At 32.8% G+C, this 22,811-nt stretch overlaps 1 protein-coding gene and 1 long non-coding RNA gene across 2 annotated transcripts in view; one reads left to right on the forward strand and one right to left on the reverse strand.

Annotated features, from left to right (window-relative positions):
• LOC135838979 (uncharacterized) overlaps positions 1-12,780 on the forward strand; it is a 219,949-nt gene extending 207,169 nt beyond the window's left edge. The window contains exon 3 of the long non-coding RNA XR_010557503.1: positions 6,063-12,780. This is a non-coding gene — a long non-coding RNA (uncharacterized LOC135838979). The remainder of the gene's footprint in view (positions 1-6,062) is intronic.
• Positions 12,781-16,367: 3,587 nt separating this feature from the next.
• On the reverse strand, positions 16,368-22,714 carry Gclc (glutamate--cysteine ligase). Its single transcript, XM_065354822.1, has 12 exons — positions 22,376-22,714; positions 22,158-22,267; positions 21,887-22,072; positions 21,327-21,499; positions 20,905-21,059; positions 20,769-20,831; positions 20,478-20,674; positions 20,236-20,407; positions 19,796-19,993; positions 17,165-17,365; positions 16,897-17,078; positions 16,368-16,808 (listed from the first exon to the last, which is right to left on the reverse strand). Exons 1-12 carry the CDS (start codon positions 22,523-22,525, stop codon positions 16,625-16,627), a joined length of 1,971 nt encoding a protein of 656 aa, XP_065210894.1. The 5' UTR covers positions 22,526-22,714; the 3' UTR covers positions 16,368-16,624.
• Between the last annotated feature and the right edge of the window lie 97 nt (positions 22,715-22,811).

The raw sequence follows: 22,811 nt of genomic DNA on the forward strand, positions 1-22,811 counted from the left end.
GTACTAAAAATACCATATGAAAAAACACCACCCTCGTTTTTCCTCGACATAGTACAATATACTTCACTATATAGAATCAGGGGTTGTAAAGTTTTTTGAACGATGGAAATTTTTAAGGGCGTGGTGCTTTGGATACAGAGTAATATTTTTATCATGGACGAGGATAGAAAAAAAAACAATAAACGAAGAGGTACGAGTACATATATAAGGAGCCGACTGCGGTGCAATAAACCGAAAAAGTCTGGTCGTCGGTCATATAAAAAGTGCCCAAAAAACCTCTAATAAAAATAATCGTAAAAAAAGGAAAAAGAAATTATACAAAAAATTTTTTTTAAACTCCGAGTTAATAAAAATAACTATACGAGAATTTAATTTATTCGAATAGAGTTTTTTTTTCTCAATTTAAGTACCTCTGTATTGGATCCAAGAAGGATCTAATTGTGGTGGTAGGAAAAAAAAGGGCATTAACCTGCACTATGCGGTGCCTTTTACGAGTAAAAAGGTTCCTACTTTTTTTTATTATAGGAAAAAATCTTTTTAAAATGTTTCTTCCGCGTCACGATCTCTTAACAGAGGGAAAAAAATCAACCCTCCTTTTATATAACGCAATAAAAAGCCTTCAATAACCAACCTGTTCGGAACACGGAAGAGAAGAGGAAAAAAACAGGTTGGTGTTTTTTTTTGCGCGTGCATCAAAAGGTTAATAACATTTAACCCTTGTTTTCGACAATGTTCCTTTTTCCCCCCTTGCTCTGCGGATGAGGAGAATAACTCGAGGGGTTTTTTGTCATCCCTTCGAGTTGAAAGCATTGTATCGATCACGCGTATAATTTTTTTCTCGATCGTAAATTATTTTTTTCTGGTTCCGGCAGGATATCGATACACATAATAAAATCACATTGATGGAGGAAAAAAATTATTTAAAAGAGATTCGCTTTTGAATCGAAAGTAAAATAAGCTTATCAAAGGGTTGAACGTGACGTGAACCGGTTCGATGCTGAGGCCGTTGTTTGTTTTGAATGTGAATCGAAAAACATAATGATGATACAACAGTTAATTTTTTTGTTTCTTTTCATTTGCTGGTTATTTTGTTTACGATGTTTAAAAGTTCCTTATATACTAAAAATCCGTTATTTTTTCCACAATCTAACAGAACATGTAGTCCAAGCCTTTTCTCACGAGTCGCGTAGAACATCACAAAAGAAAAAAAGAAAAAAAAATCGTATCAAAATGACGACGTTTCATTTCATCATCGTAGATAACTAACATGCGTTGATGTAGTTGTATAGTGTTGTATCCTCGAAGCAAAATTCCAAGTTAACAGTATTTTCTAAAACCGAATTATGACAATGAAATTGAATTTTTTGATTACGTCGAGTCTACAGTGTATGGAGTAAAAATGAACGTATACGAGTAGGAAAGTATATCTTTTGCGCTACAGTACGACCAAGAGAAGAGATGTTCTATATGGTGAAAAACTGTCGACACGGTTAATCTTCTTAAAGGGGAAAATGGTAAAAATTAAATTTTCTTTTCTTTTCACAAAATATATATAAAGAAGAGGGAAAAAAAAGATAGCGTTTTCTTTTAGGATCATTTTTGTGAAAAGAATAAAGAAACTGCATCAAGGCCAGAAAAAATAGAAATTACTTTCTTGGCATGAGTTATTTTTCGATATTGAGTACGTAGTTCTTTCAAATGCTTATCGCGAATGTGTACGCGGCGAGTCCCTTTTCTAAGACCTATCTCTCTAGACTCTACGTAGAATTTGGTTTACTTTGCGTTTTGGTTGAATGAAAAATAAAAGGGGGTGTTAAAGTTCGATCGACTTATTTGTATAAGGGTAAGTGCACCAATTATGGACCAGTCCGCAATATGGACCAGCGCCCGTTCTCATTGGTAATTAGCGCAATCTGTCAGGAAAAAATGTATTCTGATGTATTTTTCATCAAAAAAACGAATGAGACAAAAATTACAACTGTAAAGTCAAAACTCGCTGAGAAATTTACAAAAAACTGTTTTGAGACACTGAAAAATTTTTTCAGTGTGTTTTTCAACTTTTATTAAAATATATATGTGGTGTAATTTTCTAAATGGCATTGATGTTTATAATATCAAAAAAGGATGTAGTTTCTGCTGGAGTGATCAGTTTTTGCTAAAAATGAGGGTATGTACAGAAATTTTTGGTGCAAAGTTTTTTTTTATGGGGTGCGCTAATATGGACCACCTGTGATATTGAATTTTTTACTCATTTTTTACAGCCGCTGAAAAGGGGAATGCTTGAAATACTTTTTTTTGTTCATTTCTACTAATAAATATGATGTTTTGAAATGTAAAAATATGTTTATTTTGAAATTATTCTTTAGGTGGTCCATATTAGACTTCAAAAATTTTGAACTGTCATTTTGACACTCGTCATTCAACAATTTGAAAAAAATATTCAAAATTAACCTGAACTGCTTAGAATAAGTTTTTTTGTTCATTTCTACAAATAAATATGACCTTTTGAAAAATGTGAAAGTATGTTTATTTTGAAATTTTATAGGTGGTCCATATTAGGCGTCCAAAATTTCGAACTGTCATTTTGACACTCATCACTCAACAATAAAAAAAACATACTTAAAGTTGACCTTCACCCCTGAAGTTTTGTACAGTGTTGGTGGAAGGATGGAACTTCATTTTAAGCCTTTGTGGAGGTTTCTACCTCCTATATTTTTCAAGTGGCAATCCTCAAAAAAAAAGTGGTCCATATTTGGTGCCTCTACCCTTAGGTGGGTAATTCTCAAAAAAAGGTAAAAATCGTGTACATGGCAAATTTCTCAAAGGTTTTAGCATGAATTTTTTTTTTTTTGGTCCATATTCAAGGATCACCCCCCACACATTTCACATATGGTATTGAGATTTTTAGCCCCTCCTTTCATTGGTGTACATTCGATTTTATATGTACCCCAAATGTCCTTCAATTTGGCTGTCACACGCCATGTTTTTGAAAATGAATGTTATAAAGCGTCATGAACATCATTTTTTTGGGGAAAAATTGACACATTCTCATTATCATAGAACTCGAAGGTCCATTATTGTGCAAATTGCAATTGCAATAAGTCCATAGGAAGCTCACATTTCACATTTGAAAACTGTCACACACTTTTTGCGCAAATTTTAAAGCAATTTTCAATTATTTTTGCTAGCTTCCCAATCCAACATTTTTTTCTGGTGAGTGGCTGCACTGGTTCACTCAAGGGCGTATTCAAGGGGGGTGATTTGGGGTACAATCACCCCCCAGGGCCAAAAAATCCTTAGGTTAATATAATTTCCTACGATTTCTTGCATTGAATCACAGGAAAAAAATCATGTTGTGATATGTTTTTATGGGAGATAATTTGCTACAAACTTCAAAATTCATTAAAAATCACATTATCTCTCTAGGTAGTTGCATAATCTATGTAGGCATATTTTTTGTTATTATAAGGGAGAAATAGTGCTCCTTTTGCTCCAGCTTACTGATCATTATTGGAATTGAATAGGTAGTTAGGTACTGGGATTTTTCTCCCTCATAACGAAAAATAATTATGTTATCCAACTCAGGAGTAAAAATGATTTTCGACAATTTTGAATTATTTTCCTCGCGACGCTTGGGCAATAAACCTCGAAAATCGTCAAAAATCATTATCACTCCCTAGTTGAACAGACTACTAATTCAAGTCTGAGGACGTGAGGAGTGTCAAGTTAAATCCAGATAAACCAATTTCACAATCAGAAATGTAGTATTTAATTTTGCCCTCGATTTGATCGTGCTTAATCTGAATTTCACTCGTAAACAATTTACTGGATAAATTTCAAAAACCTTGTTCTGATCAACACATTTTTCAAGCTAAAATTCAGCATGAAAATGACTGAAATGTGCCTACTATTGAAATTTTTATACATATGAGCCCTTTGGGAATTTTGTGATTTTTGTCCCCTACTTATGTGTCATTCATCACCCCCCAGGAGGAAATCCTGGATACGGGCTTGGGTTCACTGTTCTCATAGAAATGTTACCCCGCACAGTTTTTTTTTAAAAACTACATAGGTAACTGCTCGTTCTGATCGTACTTATCAGTGAAGTTTTGATATTTCGCAAAATCTGTGTCCTTCGGCTTGCCTTTTTATTTACCCTAATGAACCGGCCAAAAACGGTAATTGAGAAAGGGAAGTTATTCTACATGATAAGTAAACATATATTACGTGTTTAAAATCAAATAATGTCCAGTAAGTAAGGCTAGAACCGAAAAAACGTTGAGATTGTCCTTCTGAAGCATGCAGAAAATTCCTTTTCATGCACCGCATCATCCCAAGTACCAAAAAAAATAAAGAACCCCCTGGGAAATGACCTAGCTAATGAAAGCACACCCTTGTCTGGCGATTTACCGCCTTGCCAAGGGTTATTCGGACAGAATAAATAAAAATGAAAAAAGAAAGCATAGAATCTTGGACCTACTTTGAATACTATGTTGTTTTTTCATGAATTAATACCCACATTGGCGCAATATTAATTATGAAACGAATGTATCTCAAAGATTTACCATGAAGAATCATACATAATAAAATTCAACCGGAATAATAATTAAAATCAGGGTCTTTCACCATTAAGAAATTATAAACAGGTGACGAAAATAGGTATACCAAAGAGAGTATGTAGGGATAAAAGGGCACCCCTAACCCATCGAACATTGAAGAAAGTAACAAGCACAAGTGGCTTTGAGACTTTTTATTGAGAAACAAAAATGAAAACGAAGATAAAGAAAATCGTGCAACTTAAAACTAAATTTAAAAAAATCATTAGCATACCCTGGTCAGAGAAATCGAACCAAAATAGGTGGCAGCAATCCTATAACGACCGGATGAAATAAATATCATCTATTCTCAAGGAATAAAAACGGAAATAAGACTATTAATGGCAGTGAGAACTTTTCATAAAATAATTAAAAGCTTTGCATTTAATTATGATGTTTAATAGTTGAATTATTCAAATGTTTAGCTTCGAGTTTCAAGTTTCGAGTTTTATCCTTCATACACTAAGGTTCACACTTTTCAAAGCAAATGAGTAGGCCGAGGTGCTCGGACCTACTGAAGATCGGTACGAAGCTTTAGGATGTTGAAAGCTCGCATAAAAGTTCATCGAAACGCCGCTAGTCGTCCATAATCATGATAATGTGACCGGTGCAATGAAATGATTGGTTCATGAAAATATTATAGGCGGGAGGTAAATTAAAGAAGTTTCGTTTGAGGAAATTTTTACCCAGCAAATAACGTGAGGAACGAGGGAAAAACCTCCCACTACACTTCGGCTTGTGAAGTGTTCATTTATCCTTCGACTTTTTTCTTCTTCCCCACACCTCCCCTCCGCCTCTACAAAAAAAATAACTCCAGATTCGAATTCTACGACCTCGAAAACATATCAATTGACATATTACACATCGACGAGGGTCGAATCCTAATTATCGCCGTTTTAGGGGGGGCCAAGGCCCACAGTGGGGGGGATTGAATTGAGGCTAACACTAGAAAAGGGATCTGGGACACCTATACAAAATACAAATGATTCCCTCTTGAAATTTTCCAAAAAAATGATTTTTGTTTTTCAAAATTAAGCACATCAAAATTGACCTTTTTTTTGAGAATTACCCACCTATCAAATTTGGAGCCCGGATTGAGGCGAGTAAAAAATAGGTAAGCGGTTTTTTCTAGGTCTTTGGGCAAATTCAAACTTATTTCATATTAATATTTCACAACAACGTATGCCCTACACAAATTAACGACACCCCTATGCCAAGGGCGAGTTTGGGCAGGGGAAACTTTTGGCTTTGTCGTGTGAAGTCAGTATGAGGTGGGTCTGAGGGTGGGAGTCAGGTTGGTGTGTAGAGGAAATGAGTTGGATGGAAGTTCAGTTATGTAGGTAAGTCAGTTATTTAAAAAAAAAAAAAAGTAGGTAGTAGGTACCTATACTTAGGTATTTAATAATAATATTATGCTTATGCTAGTACCTTAAGATATGATTTTAAATTATATTATGTACTTGTTAGGTTCTTGCTTACCTGATCAGAAGAAGTTCTTGGATATATCGAAGGAGGACGCTTGTCCCTGTGACTTCTTGAATGTGACATTATGCTGCACTGGATTTTAATCACAAAACACAGAACGAGGAACGAGCACTACGAACTAAACTAACCCAACTATAATACGATACACATCTGCGAAATGAAACACGATTTTGATTTTTTTTAAAACTGTAGGTAGGTATACTCGAATAATATACTTAGGTATAGTGTTATGGTCTGTATAGGTACTTTGGTTATTTTTTTATGTGCTCGTTTTTTATAATTATCATTATGTTATCATTGTTCTGTCGAATAGAACTAAAAACTAAAAATCAGTATTCGAGGTACAAAGTGCATGTTGTATAGAGACGAAAAATGTTTATTAAAAAAAGTACCACACCAATTGCCGCATTACAAAGACTCGACAGATAATTTCATAATTACTGATAAAATTTAAACTTACAATTATACGAGCAGTTTTTTTTTTTTTTTTTTGGTAGAAAGGCACACACGTATTTTCTTAATTTAGTTAAGTTTAAGTATAGGTAGGTACATTATCAAATTCAAACCCGAATAAAAAGATTATTGCAAGCACAAGGAAGTAAATTATGATCAACTTTATCAATTTTTCATTTTTTTACCTCTAATTTTATTGATTTTATGCGAATGCTTACCTAATGAATGATGATTATTTTTTAACTTTTGCGGAAAAGATAACCTAATTAAAATTAACCATCGTCTTTGATTTTTTTCATTTCATTAAAATAACATTTTTTTCAACTTGAAAGGGAATGTGAACTACGTAATGTGATTCTATAACCCTTGTTCTTCTATACGCAGCATTGATTAAATATCACTTACCAGAGACTTGCGAACGTTTTTAAACTAGGCAGAGACGAAAGTGGAGGTATTTTTATGAGATGTAGACTAAAATTTTCCAACTGGCATAAAAAAAATACCAGCTTTGTCGAATAAAATGACGAGGTTTTGCAGTAGAATAAGAGATAAAATACTACTCGTATTCATATGACTTGAAAAAATAATTTCTATTTTCTTTCTTAAATTTTTGGTATTCCAATTCTGGAACGAAGTAAGGCCAAACGCTTTTGAAAACTGATGACTTGAAAAACTTGACGAATTTTTTGGAACTCAGTCAAGTTTTGAGCATTTATTAAGACCTTTGGCAGTTTTTCAAACTTGATGGTACCTAAAATTTAAACAAAATCAAATCTCACTGAATAGTCATCAAAATTATAAAGTTTTCCGATTTTTATAGTCAGTTTTCCTAATTTTTTGAAAACTCAAATCTACTCGACTGACGTTCATAATCACCGCAATTCTCCAAATTCTTCGAAAAATTTCATTTGAATTGTAAAATTTGTCGATTTCAAACAAAATAATAATGATTATAGGTACCTCTTTTGAAGCTATTTCTCATCTTCAATTACCAACGACCTAGGTATAGGTATCTCTAATGTTAGTTTTGTGCTATTCCACATCATCTGAAGCTAAAAATCAAGTCGAAATTCGAAGGAAACTTGTCAGAAAAATCTGGAACAAAATCACAGGATCTGACCTCATATTTGGGTCGAGTTGATGCGAAATAAGTTGTGCAAAAAAATTATAAGTATGGGAACGTTCCTTTATTAAAACATATAATCCATAGTTTTTTTGTTTTTTTTTTTTCAAATTGATGTTTACATTACCTACCTACTGCAGAAAACATGCAATTCTTAGAAATTTCAAAAATTATAAATGTCACAATAAGTACTTAAGTAGGTATAAATTTTTGAATTTTTGGAAAACTTTCAATTTGAAAAGTTTTGGAGTAAATTTTAAAGTTCTTCGATTCTATCAGGGTTTGCGTGAAAATAAGTAGCTGCTTGACCACCCAGAATCAACGTCTTTTCTAAAGATAAGATGCCTTGAACAAATGTTGCCAAAATTTGAGGTACCAAAGTATATTTCTAAATTTTTGGGAAATTTATGAAAGTTCAAAAAGCTTAAAAATGATGTACTTACTCGTAATTCTATCAATTTTTAACCTTTTTATGTTTCTTTTTGAAAAACTAAATTAACCAGTAGGTATCAATGTGAGTATTGGTGAATTTTCAAAAATGCAATTTGAGTCAAAAATGGAGAGAAATCAAAATTTTTCCAAAAAAAAAAAATGATCTAGGAAATTTAATAATGTAAGTATCTAATTATTGACCCCAACTTCCCCCACCCCACCCCACCCCACCAAAAAATCAACTTGAAGCCTACATAAGACGTAAAGCAGGTTTTTAAAAGTTGAAAGTTTCACAAAATTTTATACCTCATGAAATTTTGTGGAAGGCTAAAATTTACATATTGAAGATGATTTCAAGATGGTCTGGAGCCTCCAGTCGTATTATGGAAATTCCAGATTTTCAAAAGTGCCATAAAGATTATCGAAATCAGCTTCAGCGAGTATTTTTTCAAAATCAGTTTTTGCCAATTCAGAATTGTACATTTTTCAATTTTTCAATCACGGATTTTTATCACATTTAATATGTGGAATTTCTAGAATATGACTAGACCAGAAGTAAGCTCAAAATGGTTTAAAACCATTCACAATCGCTTTGGAGGATCGACAATAGGGTATTATGCCAAATTTCAGCTTCCTAGGTCAATTTGGTAAAATTTTGATTTTTCCCTTCATTTTTAAACCTCTAATTTTCAAAAATTCGAAAAATGCACTTCAGCTCTTGAAGTCTTTCTTAGGTGTAGCTGTGTCTGGTTTCAATTTTTTTGCCAGTTGTGGAACCTCTCTTGTAAGAGAAGATCCTTTGAACGGACACGTTTCAGTTTGATCAGAAACAATCTAGACTGATAAAGCATAATACTTATCCTATAATCTCCTCAACAAAAATTTCAGAATTCATCACCTCCTTGGATTGTTGGGTGATTTTTGAAAATTTTAAAAATTCAAAAACATGTTTTTATGACAAATTTTTAGATAACTTTTTCATTGTTTTCTTCAAACGAAATCAACCAGATGTGACTAATTACCTCATTTCCCTTTCACTCTTTCTCACTGTGAAAACTACCTGTTTTAGGTCAATTTTGATTTAAACCTTCAGCAAGTGCTTAATTTTCTCCACAAAGATAAAGCCCAGATGAAGCGTTGTCAGATCTAAAAAACCATTCCTATCCTATTCCATCCCCATGAGACCAGGGCCAGACCCTAGAACACTGAAAATTTAGTGGTCCACTGAGATATCCCTTTTTAGCGGCCCTGATTCTGGGCTCCTCAATTAATCAGCCAAATTTTTTTATCCCATTTTTTAAAGTGCAGGACACTGAGCATAAAAATTCATTCAGAAATTTTTTAAGCGACCCAGTTTTTATACCTCACCCCCCCCCCCAAATACATCACAGCCAACCGAGATTTTCTTGGTAACTCGGTGGTATGGGGTCCGGGCCTGCATGAGATGACATAAAACTAGGTATATCTGATGAAGACTTACTTTGTCACTCATATTTCATATCATTTTCTCTCTCTCACTCACGGCTATTTTGTTCAAAAAACCACCTCGTCTCTTACCTCGATGATTGGTTATGAGGACCCAGTCGCCTTTTTGAAAGAATATTGCCTATTGGGTCAGGATGACTTTTATTATTGAAGGCATAATATTCTTCTTCAATTTTCTTAAGCCTGCGTTTTTCACGAATGAAAGTTTCAATCACCTGATGGCTGGTGTGGAGTCATATTGAGGATTTTTTGCTTATTTTGTTTGACTGTATAGACTGCCTTTTTGGTCAAAGAGTTGGCAACAATGTTTGTAAATTCACGCTTTCTTGCAAAAACATGAATAAATTCAACATTATCAAACTCGGAACTCTTTACATAATTCGAGAATTTCTTTAAACAAATGCTCATGATGCACCAAGTTATGTTAAGCACGCTGCAAGGGTTGCCTATAAAAATTCATTCCAGCACCTTCACCTATGAATTTAGTAGTTGGTACTTTTTGAGCACATTCTCACCATTTTGTTCTTGAAAGTAGGATGAAATTATTATCATTTGTAGGTACTTTACCTACAGGGTGCCCAGAAATACCGTGAACCCTTAAAAAAGTTTTCTGCCAAATGTTTTGGTTGATCACACTGACTGATAATAATGATAGCACATGATTGGTTGCTAGACCGAGGTGATAACATTCCATCAATCATATGCATTTAGTTCATGTTGCCAACCTATGTTTTTAATAAAAAACTTTCTTTAGGGTACACAATATTTCTGGGCACCCTGTACCTAAACCTATAATTTGTACAAAAAATATTGAAAATTGATCAAAAACATTTTTCAGTTTTCAAAAGTCTGCTGAAATTTTAGAAAATTATTTTTAAAAGATCAACATTCCTATAATATTTTTATTGTTCATTGATTCATTTCCAAGTTTTCTAAAGTCAAACATGATTTTTGAAAATCTACTTCAGATATTAATAACTAATAAGTGACGTATAGCAGAAATTGGTAATTTTTTCCATTTTTAATAGTTTCATAAGAGAATTATTTTTCTAGTTTTCAAAAATCAGACAAAAAAGTATTGGGTAGGTAGGTGTAGCTACATAAAATACTTACCTACCTATGTATAGTAAAATCAAATATTACAAAACACAATGTCCTTTCGTCAACGATCTAAATCGATGAAAATACACATTAGACAAAAACCTCAAATACATCGATGGCAACATGGTAAATATTTTTTTCACATCACATCTCGAGCTGAATTTTTGCAATGCAATCGAATCGAACGTTGACAGGATGTTTGAAAACCAATCGATCTTTTCACCGGGTAACAAAGGGGTTAGAATAGAACAGTGGTTCTTTTGTGAATTCTAAAATTGGACACCATTTTGTATTCTCATATATACATACGTATAGGCTATGTGGGAGTACGAGCAGATTATGATGCATTTTAATAAAAACCTCGACAGCCCAAAAACCAATCTGCTACCAGTTTTAAAAAGGGGTTGAAAAACTAAACTCGACTCGTTCAAGTGTCGACTGTCGATTTGGATTTTCGGGAATAATTACCATCGAATGCTTAGACTTAGACCTACCACAGCAATACTATTCGAAGTAAAGCCTCGAAGAACAACTTGCTGTTCTACTGTCTTATACGGTCGATTTAAAAAACAATTTGTACGTAATAAAGAAGGTGACGATTTCGACTTTGGTTTAAAATAAAAACGTAGCCCTTCATCTCTTGCATATAGGAAATCATACCCGACGAGTGATTTTAACAAAATAATTACTCGTTTAAGTATAGGTAACGACCGAATGTAAATTCCAAGAAATGAGAACCACTGTTTCCGAATGCTCACAAGAAGGGTTACGAGTGTTTACATGAACTGGCGATTGTTGCAAACCGCGGCATGGCTATTGGAAAAAACACCACAATTCGCACGAACGCAGATGCTAAAATTTTTCGGGGTTTTTGTCAAATAATACATAAAAAGGGCCACATATATAGGCCTATACACGATGGAAATATATTCAAAACACCTGACCATGGTGGTGCGAAAGGGTCGAAATCTTTTTCACCCGCTTACACTCTCTCTTTCATCATCTTTTTAAAATCTCAACGACCAAAGATCTAATTCCAAAAAATATAAAAACCTTTTCAGGTAAAAATATATAATATGCGAAAAAAGAATCGATATTTTAACAATCGCAGGTATAGAAATTCGGCGCAATTCCAAAAAAAAAAAAGACTGCCAGTGCCTTTTAAAAAAAGATACCTACCAAAATGACACTGTAAGTATGACCTTGCGAAATACTGGTCTTCGAAATACATACCTACGTCTATAGATAGGCTACTCTTTTCAATATTTTCAAATCAATTAAACAACCAATAAGAGAGTATATTTTTATAAATATCCACGCATTTGTGATCTTTTTACCGTAAATCCTCCAGTTCCGGTTAGTGAAATTGTCAAAGGCCATCAATGACTTTTGAAAATATGTACCAATATTGTAAACCAGGATTTTAAAATACCTCGGGCTTAATCCGTTGAAATTTTTCGAGTTTGTTAATTACTCCGATTGGAAATAATCTCTAAAAAGAGTTAGACTTTTACTCATTCTTATGTAGAAAAATTGGTAATTACCCGTCATTTTAACCTTCATTAGTTTACAAACCTGTTACTTATAATACGTTTTATTAGTCAAACTGTATGTCTTCGTTGAACATTAATATAAAATCATCTCAAAGGTTGATTTTCTCTTTTTAAATAACGTAAACACAAAGAAAACATTTTCAATTAGATAGCTGCGCATTAATTATACTTAGTCTAAATAGTATAGAATGGAATAACTCGTGATTGTAATAATTCGTCGCTATAAGTCAAACTACTCGTACATAGTATACAGTCTTGTATTTTGTATCGTAAAATATATCGTTACTAAATTTGGATAGTAAAACGTACATGTGCGGACCATTCGAATGTCGAGAGTTCGCATACCCTTTGTCAACGATGCAATAAAATACACACACAGATTGCTTATGCAATTTTACGTTACGTTATCTTATCCTATAAGAATAAGTTTACTTCTTTTTTTTTGTTGTTCGTGAACTTTACTTGTAACTACTTATACCTACTCGAGTAATACGTATTGTATGATTGTATGTACACAAAACCCCAGTTGTAATAAAAATATGATTATAACGAATTGACAAATACCAAATGCCTCCGAAATGCGAATGCAGAACATTATCAAGATGAGAGATTTTATGGTCTAGCTTTTTACACATCGATGAGCTTAATTCAAAAGGGGGACTCGAGAATATATAAGAATGCCTTCCAGTGGTTTGATACTCGTATCTTTCTATGTGCTTTTTTTTTTTGCTCAGATGTAAAGACAATTTCACTCTTGGGTATGATTTTGGTCACAGAGTGTAGGAAATTATTGCGGCCCAATGTGTGATTTTGTGGAGCTATTTCGTAGATTGGAAAAAAGGGAGTTGTTTCTCGATTTTCTCGAGACGAGGTATTGACTGAATGGAATTTACTGATAGGTGAGTGAGGGTTGAGATGATTGTGGTATTGAGTTGTGTGGAGATGTGTTTGGGTAGGTTGGAAATGTTGAAATGATTGGACTGTAAGAAAAAAAAGCACCCTATCATTTTCTTAAAAAAAAAAAAAAAAAAAAAAAAAAATAGTAAAGAAAAGTTAGCTATATTTACAGCACACTAAATTATTTTATTTTGAAATAACTCTTGAAATTTTAAATAATTATATTCCTTTCAGTTCTAAAAATGGGCTGGAATTAAAAATTCTATTTTTTATGCTTCTCTCAAAATTCTGTGACAAGGCGCCATTAGATTCAATTCAATTTACATTTATGAATTATTAAAATCAGCAGGGATAACTTTGTCCCTTCATTTCTTTGGGTCGACAACTTAACTTACACTTGCATTGTTTGAGTTGCTATATTCTCACTCCGGGATCTAGTGAACTATTATTTCCTGAGATTTTGAAGAAAAATGATTCAAATTTCAAATCATTCAAGTCATAGTTTTAACGAGGGAGATATCCACATTAGGGTAACAGAAAAATTTTTGAACTAGACAAAGCTAGCAATCGAACAAGCACGAAAAAATTCATCCAGCCAAAATTTCAAGTGACAGCTTTCCAAATTCATTGGGTAAAAATGGTAAAATTTTATGGAAATTTCAACTTTCAACGATTTGCTGGAGGATTCAAATTGGCTCAAAACGGTTCGAAACCGTTTACTATCGAATCGAGGGGACAGTAAAAAATAGAGTATTATACAAAATTTTGGCTTCCTAGATTAATTTGGTGAAATTTTGATTTTTTTTCTAGGTAGGTACCTAATAATTTCATTTAATTTTTCTATTATTATCATTTGACAATTACACAGTGACATTTTTATTTATGAAAAAAAAAACTGGATTTTTGTCAGTGAAAATGAAAGCATTTCTAGCCTCTTTCAATTTTTAAGAAAGACAACAGGCTGATGTTTCATTATTTGCTTTTTTGGCTTGAGGAATCTAGTGGTGAAATTATTTTTCACACGTATAGGGTAAACATTTATTTTCTTTTTTATTTAAGACAACCAACTTATTTTTTTTACTCCATAAGCCTCGAATTTAAAATTGGCAGCTCAAGGATCTAGGTAAGTATTATTGGAGCTACTTTTCATCAAAATTCCTGTAGGAGAGAATATGAGGTTCCCTATAGTGAGAACGAATTTGACACATCCTACAAAAAAATACTCTTTAGTCCTAGTAAAAACTCCCTGAAATTTAATTTCAAGGTTTTTTGTACCTATTCACATCAAAATTTCAAAGAATATTAATTAATAAACCTCAAGATTTTCCAAGCTTAGAAAAGTAATCCATAAAATTGAATCATTTTAAGTACCTATCACAACTGAAGAGAATTGCCATAAATAGGAATTTATGTATTTCAAAATTTGCATTGGAACAATTTTTTGTGTGTTGGGAATTTATTCTAAACTGGAGTAAAAAATATTTTTATCTTACCTATTTGAAGTCCAGAGTAGGATTTCTATGAATGAATATATTGCTAAAATTATACTGAATTTGTTTTTTTTTTCATTTTTGAATTTTTCGTAACTTAAATGATTTTGCACTTAGCTTTACACAGACCTTCAAGGATTAGTGAACTGGATTTTATTTCAATAGTTAATTCTAAAATAATTTCTTCTCAAAAGATTTTTTCTCGAATTTTCATCATATTTTTTGGCTAGGTATACGTACTTACATATAAAAATTGGAGTCAACCAAAACTGTTGAGCGTGAAAATTTCCTGTTGAATCCCACTAGGAAGAGTTCTCAACTGGCAGTAAATTTTTTCATCCAAGTAAAGCTAAAAGTCGCGTTTCAGGAGCTTATAAGTTCATTTTTCGGTGTTTAGTAAATTTTTGAAAATCAAATTTACCTAAGCCAAAAAAGAAAAAAATCAAAATTTTACCAAATTGACCCAGAAAGCTAAAATTTGCTATGTCCTCTACTTAAAATCCTCCAAAACGATTGAAAATGGTTTCAAACAGTTCTGAGCAGTTCTGAAGCCTTTAGCAAATTTTTGAAACATGAAATTTTTGCAAAATTTTACCAAATGAAGTAGGAAAGCTAAAACCCGTTTGGAGCAGTTCTGGAGCCTTCAGCAGATTTTTGAGAGTTGAAATTTCTTCAATAGCAAATCATTTTCAATCTTCACAATAATTTTTGGTAATTTTTCACCATTAAAAATCCATTCTGTGGAAAAACTGGGTACCTATTCTATGAAAGAATGAATGAAACCAAAATTGTTGGACTAGAAATTAGCTATCTGGAAATTCAGAATCGATTGGAAACTGTTTGGAATCGTTTCCAATCAATTTTAAGGGTCCAAGTGAATTTTTGTCACACTGTTTCTCAAAAATTTGTCAAAACTCGAAAATTGTCATTCAGCGCCTGAAATTTTGACTAGTGATTTACGCACTCGGTGATCTTTCGATTTGGCTTTGTTTGATTTTAAAATTTGTCTACCTGTTGGAATATTTTATTTGTCAGTAGTTTTTTTTTTTTACAAAACTTGGTTTTCGAGATATTTTTGTCGAAAGTTGAAAAGTTGATTTTATATTTTCTGTCGCAAATAACTCAAAAACCTAGATTTATCGTGAAAAAATAATTTAAGTACCTACACTGATAAGAAATTTTACATCTAACAATTTTTTTATCAGAACCCTTGTTTGTGAGAGAAATTGATTTTTCAATTTTGGTGTTCACTTTTTTTCATGAAAATCGAATTTTTGGGTTCCGAGAAAAAAACGACTTTAAAGATAGAAAATTTCAAGCTCAACAATTTTCAGAAAAATAAAATACGAGGAATACTCAATTTTGAAATTCTTGCTATTTTTTACCACCATTAAATTTCTAAAATTAATTTTATTTTTGAATCAGATTGGAAAAAATTGGCAAATGAATTTGGTTTAGAATCACTTTGAGCAATTTTTTAATAAGACAGAATTTAAAAAATCGATCGAATTTCTTTGCCCATAATTATTGTAATTTAATCCACTTTAATTCATAGCAAATCAAATTGCTCTTATTACTATTTGATCATTACATTTTTAACAGCATCTTTCAAAAATGATCAATAATCAAATCCACTAAAAATTTCATCGAATACTTTCTTCCGAATCTAAATCGCCAAACCATTCTTCAAAGATGCTAATTGGTAGTATCCGGTCAACCCGAACCCATCGCAGTGAATCCAATACAACAAAACTTAACGAGAGTGCTCTAAATATATTATTCCATTATAAACGTAACATTTAAAACGATGAAATAATACGAAGTACAACGGTGAAGAACCTTTGTGAAGGTAAAATATATAACAACGTAAAATACATTTTTAAAAAATTATTAAAACCTGTAACAAAATAATAATTTATATAGAATTGTTTCACGATAAAAAAATAAATAAAATAAAAGTTAACTATAACATTAACGTGTTCGTAATCAACTCAAACACTTGGGTTTTCTTTATGGTTTACATCCATCGGGACAGTACGCTTTTACCACCGAGGTAGGTATATTATCTTGAGTCTTCGAGTTAACCCCTAAGGTTTGTCCGAGTAACTCTGGACAAGTGATTTGGCCGGTTTGAATATCGTGTAAAGTTCTCAATAAATCGTAATTGATTTCATCGCTGATGACCGAATCGAATCTGCACATACAAAAAAATGCAATGATTTTATTATTCTCGAAAAGGAAAATAAACATGAGTTGAAAATGGAGCTCGAAATGAAACCAACTTGTAACTGGGGTGTTCCCTGACGTATTTCCTTATCCAACCAGCGGTCGTAAGAATTTCACCTGAAGCTCGTCCTTTGATTAAGCTCAAGTACTGTTGAATTGTGCAATGCGTATCTGCGTCTATTTCCATGCTAAAAAGGTAAGTGTTCAGAAGCGGTATCAAACCTGGGAATTCACCTTCCTGAAACACATAATACGAGGATTATACGTAAAAAAACAAAAAATAAATAAAAGGTATGTAGACAATGAGAGAATTTTACAACTTACTTTTCCATTGATGATTTCGTTTATTGTCATTTGTGTGTATACAGGCTCGGAATCTTCGGGAGTAAAATTCATATTTTTAAAGGCAGGATCGCTTAATAAATTTGGACATGTTTTGCTCGATAAATTGATGTATTTTCTGAACCAAAATTTCTCCGTGTTGATTGCGTTTCGTTTTTGAGCGTTTTTTAAATTTTCGTCGACCTGAAACGAAATAATACACAATTTATTTGAGAAATAAGAATATACGAATAATTTATTGAAGAAATTAGTGAGATTGATTTTTCCCCTGTAAAAAAATACACTTAATTCGACTTTTGACGCCATTTTTTTGAGAAAATTTTTGAAATGAAACGTAAAAATGAACCGAAGATTCGAAATGTTGGAAAATTTTAATAAACCATGAAGACTGATAACTTGACCGCGAATTTTGGAAAGAGCATGGTCTGAAACCCCATGACCAAAATTTCAGCTGCTCAAATTAATTTTTATGATTTTTGGTGAATTTTTGAAAATTCAAAATTGATTATTTTTGGCAATTCATGTTAAAAAAAAAAATAAAATTGTACACACATCGAACCGAATTTCACCATTTCGGACCATTCTGAAGCCTTCTACGCAATTTTTGATCTCTTCAAAAATTTTTAATTTCTTTAGAAAGCCAAGCAATTATTTTGAGCAGCTAAAAATCCAGATGTGGCGTATCTTCGACCTGATTAACGAGTATATCTACTTTTTGGTCGATTTTCAGGCTGGCCCTTGAGTATGTTTTTTTGACAAACAATTTTTGATTACTTGAAATTAATTTCCACGCTTTCTGGAGACATTCGAAAATTCTGCAGTAATCGAAAATCGTGCTGGAGGGACTAGAATGGCTCAAAATGTCTAAATCCAGATTCTGGGGTTGGTTTTAGGCAAAATACAGGTACTTATTACAAATTTTCATCATTTTTACCAATTAAATATTCATATTTTTATTTCGCCGAAAAAATCAATTTTGAATCTTCAAAAAATCAAAAATTTGTTAAAATTGAGAAATCAAGTCTAGTACTCAATTTTTTCCAAGTAACTTTAGGAACCAAAAAAGCTCCAAAAAGTAATCTCAAAAGACCTAATAAAACGTCAGCAAAACAGTTTAAATATAAAAAAAATTATAGAAAAAACAGCAAAATCAAAAAAAAAAAAAAACACAAATTGAAAAGTTTTGGTTACTTAGTCATTTCAAAAAGTTGAACTATTTGGAAACTTTTTGGTAAAAAAGCGAGATATTTAGGGAGTTTGTTCACATCAAAATGAGAATTTCTGCTATTTTCGGCAAAAGGCGAACTTCTGACCTCAAGAGGACGGTTTTTTTTTTTGGAAATTTTTGGCAAAAAATCGAGACTTTTGGTACATTTTAGGAAAAAACGAGACTTCGAATTTTTTTTGCAAAAAAATGACAATTTTTAGCAAAACGAGAATTTTTTTCAATTTTTGGAAAAAAGCAAGACTTTTGGACAATTTTGTGAAAAAAAAGTAAGACTTAAACATTTTTTGCAAAAAACGAAAAGTTTTGTCAGTTTTTGAAAAATAGTATTTATGACAATTTTTAGCAAAACGAGAATTTTCTGCAATTTTTGGAAAAAAGCAAGACTTTTGGACAATTTTGTGAAAAAAAAAGTAAGACTAAACATTTTTTGCAAAAAATGAAAAGTTTTGTCAGTTTTTGAAAAGCAGTATTTTTGACAATTTTTGGCAAAAAGTAAGCAAGACTGACAATCTCAGTAAAAAGTAGAACTTTTTGTCAATTGATGGGAGAAAATGATACTTCATCGTAGATAATCTTTGTCGAAAAAACGATACTTTTTTTTTTCAATTTTTCGGTTAAACTTGACTTTTGGGTAATTTTGAAAAAGTAACCAGAAGTTACATTCGAATCAGAGCCAAAGTCTTGGAAAAAAAATTCCTCGCAAGTGAATTTCATCTCCTTCTAGAAAAATTCAAAAATCCCTCAAAAATCGAAAATTACTCTGGAAGCTTCAGAATGATTTAAAATGGTGAAATTTGTACTTGGAGGTGGCGGGTTTCAGGCAAGACATAGTCATTCGTACGTATTTCAAGAATCCTCCTCCGAACAGAACTTTTTGAAATTTTTCATTTTCATAAAAACGCAGATCCAAAAATAAATCACCTCATTTGTGATTCGACTCATCAAACAGATCGAGAATAAGCCAGAACACGATTTTTAGCTGCCCAAATTGAATTTTGCTCATTCTGGAGAAATGCAAAAATTTTGGAGAGATCAAAAATTGCACAGAATTGCTGGAAATCGATTTGGACGAATCAATATCAGCTTGAGGGCTAATAATTTCAATCACTTTTACTGAAAAAGCACATTTTAAAAAAGCAGAAAATTACCTCTTTTGGATTATCAAAAATTTGACAATAAATTGAAAAATCAATTTGAGCAGCTGAAATATTGGTGGGGTGGGGGGGGGGGGGTAAGAAAGAGAATCACCACAGATGAATTATTAAAATGTATAGTTCAAAATCGAAGGGATTTTTCTTTGCAATCAACTCGTAGGAAAAAATTTTCAAATTTCAAATTTCAAAATTAATAAAATTAAAATTTCCAAAATGTTGGCATAAACTTACTTTACTAATTGGTATAATCAAATCGATATTATACGATAACAAAACTCTGGTTAACATGACGATAAAGCAGACAACAGCTGCGTTTTCGAAATCGGTCGACTGATTTTCACACGGTCTGAATTCGACTCTCCAACCAATATTGGAGTTGGGAGGAGGCGGCTTGAACCTCATAGTCTGCCAATTGGTCGATTGAATATTCTGCATAAGACAAAAAAACACCATACACCGTTAGTTTAAAATGAGCACTCAAATTGCAGTACCAAGATTACCAACATGATGAGTACATTTTGACGAGTAAATACGAGTATTTTCAAGTATCGATATAATCGACCGAGGCAAATGTGTGGTAATGTGTAATCGAAATGAATTAAAATACCGAAGGAATCGAACATCCATTATTTTAGAATACAGCCCTGTGGAGCATGTCTTCTTTTATTCACCTCGAAATGATCGGTATCCACTTCATCGTTTTGGTTAACTTTTTCACCGAATAACGAAACCGTATCGCGTATGAAAAGATGAGCTACGTGCTGAGCGAGTAAGTGGTCGATGTTGTTCTCTCTCAATTGATTGTATATGGCTTGATCGTAGATTAAAGGTATATCGTTGAATCTGCAATAAATACGAACTTGATTATTGATTCTAAAGCTAAACAGATGAGTAGTTGGAATGATTTGCTTACTTGTCGGATTCGCAAGATAAATACGAGTCGATAGAATCGTAGCGAGATTTAGGAATTACGAATTTGTTGTTTTTCAATGGCTCTAGTCCTCTTTCTTCGCGTGTTCGACAATCCACCGAGCCTGATATAACCGACCATCGACAATCGGTATCTGTCAAGTAGCCACGAAATACCGGAGAAGCTGCTGTTATTGCGAGCTACATAATACAATACAAACAAAATTAATTACATGGATATATTTTTTAAAAAAAATTTAAAAAGATGGGGACCAGCTGATGAGAGGAAACTAACCAGAATCGGGCACAGAGGGGTCAATTGATCGTAGAGTTTGCGAGCTTCGTCGATACAACACGCCTGAAAAATTAAATACCGATCGATTATAACGATAAATTATTCAAATCGAATAAAATCAGAAAATTGAACCAACTTGAAAAGTGATTTGTAAACAGCAACATCCCATTCCAAATCCCATCGCATCCAAATACACGTGATCTGGTAAAGCTGCCTTCGCAGATTCTCCATTATCTCCCAAAGCTTGTAAGTCTTCGACAAACGGCGAAGGAGTGTTTTTATCCTTGAAAACTAAAACAAAGCATTAGCATCTCGTTCATATTAGATAATGTCGTAGAACTTAAAAATTAATCCTGGTGTTTCATTTTCGAACTAAACGTAATCGAAAAATGACATCAGAATTCGAAATATGTACAATAGGTGATTCATCCATTTAAATTATTCACGAATCATGATTGCGCGACATTTCGTAACTCGTGAATTAAAAATGAGTTTTAGGTGACGAGTGTAACAATTCATCGGACACGAAGAGCTACAGGTATAGTTGGAATATCTTACTCGGTAAATTAATGGCGACTTTTTCACCCCTTCGCATTCGGATATTTCTGGTCAACGTTGCAAACCTGGGGTGATCCGAGAATATGGCTTCTTGAGGAAAAAATAAGGAATGTGATGCACCCTCGTTCGGATTCGGTTGGAAAATAGGTGACGTGAAATTAGGACAGCCTAACCTAAAAAATGAGAAAATCGATTCGGAATTAATACAACAGGAAGTTACGAAAAAATTTCAGTATTATCTATCATCAATTATACAGAAAAATGAAAAGAACATCGTCATTATGTAATGATTATGTATTTTCGAAAATATAGATAATAAATAACATTTAATTACCGAAGGCAATTTCAATGTCATTAAAGAATTTTGAACTGTGGAAATAAAAAGTAACGTTTATTTATAACGCCAATTTTGATAATCTTTTAGTTGGAAATTTCGCATAAATTATTGAAATTCGTCGATTACATTTTTGATAATGTGTGATTTTTACATTTGAATTTGAAATTCGACGATGAATTCAAAACTATAGTGGTTTTCTTTCCATTTCCATTTTTAAAATTACCTTGGGAATGTAGTTACACTCATGATGATCTCATCTTTCTCCAAAAACTCTTCGACTTCTTCCCTTCTGTACCTCATGTTGGCTTCGACAACGTTGAAATGAGCAGTTAAACCACCGTATGGTTTGCCAGGGGTACCTTCGATCATATAAGCTGCATATTCCGGTCTCCATAACGACTTCACGGTACTGTACGAACAAATAAGACGTATTGAAGAATAATCACGTTCTACATATCGTGTAATACCGACTATAACCAATGAACCGAACGTACTCAGGATTCAAGGCTTCTTTTTCATTCAACTTCTTCAATATCTCAGCTCCTCGTAAACTGAGCCTCGCTACCTTGTTTTCATGGTCAAATTTAACGATCACGTATTCCACCTGAGGGTACAGAACGTGAAATATTATACATAACGTCTAGATGGCGATTGACTAGGAAAGTATACCGAAACACCGGGTATTAAGGGATTATTTCTCGAGATCGCTTACTTCGTCGCCGAATTTCAAGATATCTCCTTGTTTATCTTTCAAACGATGGTACAGATTGATGAACTGAACGATGCCATGTTTTCTTACGTGTTCGGCTAGTGCTTTGGTTTCTTCCCAAGATAGTGGTTTGCCTTCGCTCAATAGTCCCATAACAGTTGGAGACGAAAACGCGATTAAATTGCGAGCCAATAATCACGATGATGACCTGATGAACTTATCGCGTTCGTGGTCACGGCAGGTACATCGGCGAAAGCAAAATTCACACCGAACTGTCGAACTTATTCGATTATGAGGGTTTAAATAATAAATTCAAAATTTCTCGAATTATGAAAAAAAAATTTTGAATTTGATAAGCAACAGTGTTGTAAAATATTGAGATTAGAATGTGTAAAGTTTCGTGGACTTGCAGAAGTTCGCGAAATTAGAGTAATTTCGA

This window comes from Planococcus citri, chromosome 3 (genome assembly GCF_950023065.1).
Source record: "Planococcus citri chromosome 3, ihPlaCitr1.1, whole genome shotgun sequence".
NCBI lineage: Eukaryota > Metazoa > Arthropoda > Insecta > Hemiptera > Pseudococcidae > Planococcus > Planococcus citri.

What these genes read in the sequence shown, in the direction of transcription:
- Gclc (XM_065354822.1), bottom strand. Translation starts at nt 22,525, where the DNA reads ATGGGACTATTGAGCGAAGGCAAACCACTATCTTGGGAAGAAACCAAA. An exon ending in GTTTACAAATCACTTTTCAA is followed by an intron (nt 20,832 to 20,904) that starts GTTGGTTCAATT and finishes TTAATTTTTCAG; the next exon opens with GCGTGTTGTATCGACGAAGC. An exon ending in TGATTATACCAATTAGTAAA is followed by an intron (nt 17,366 to 19,795) that starts GTAAGTTTATGC and finishes ATTTCGTTTCAG; the next exon opens with GTCGACGAAAATTTAAAAAA.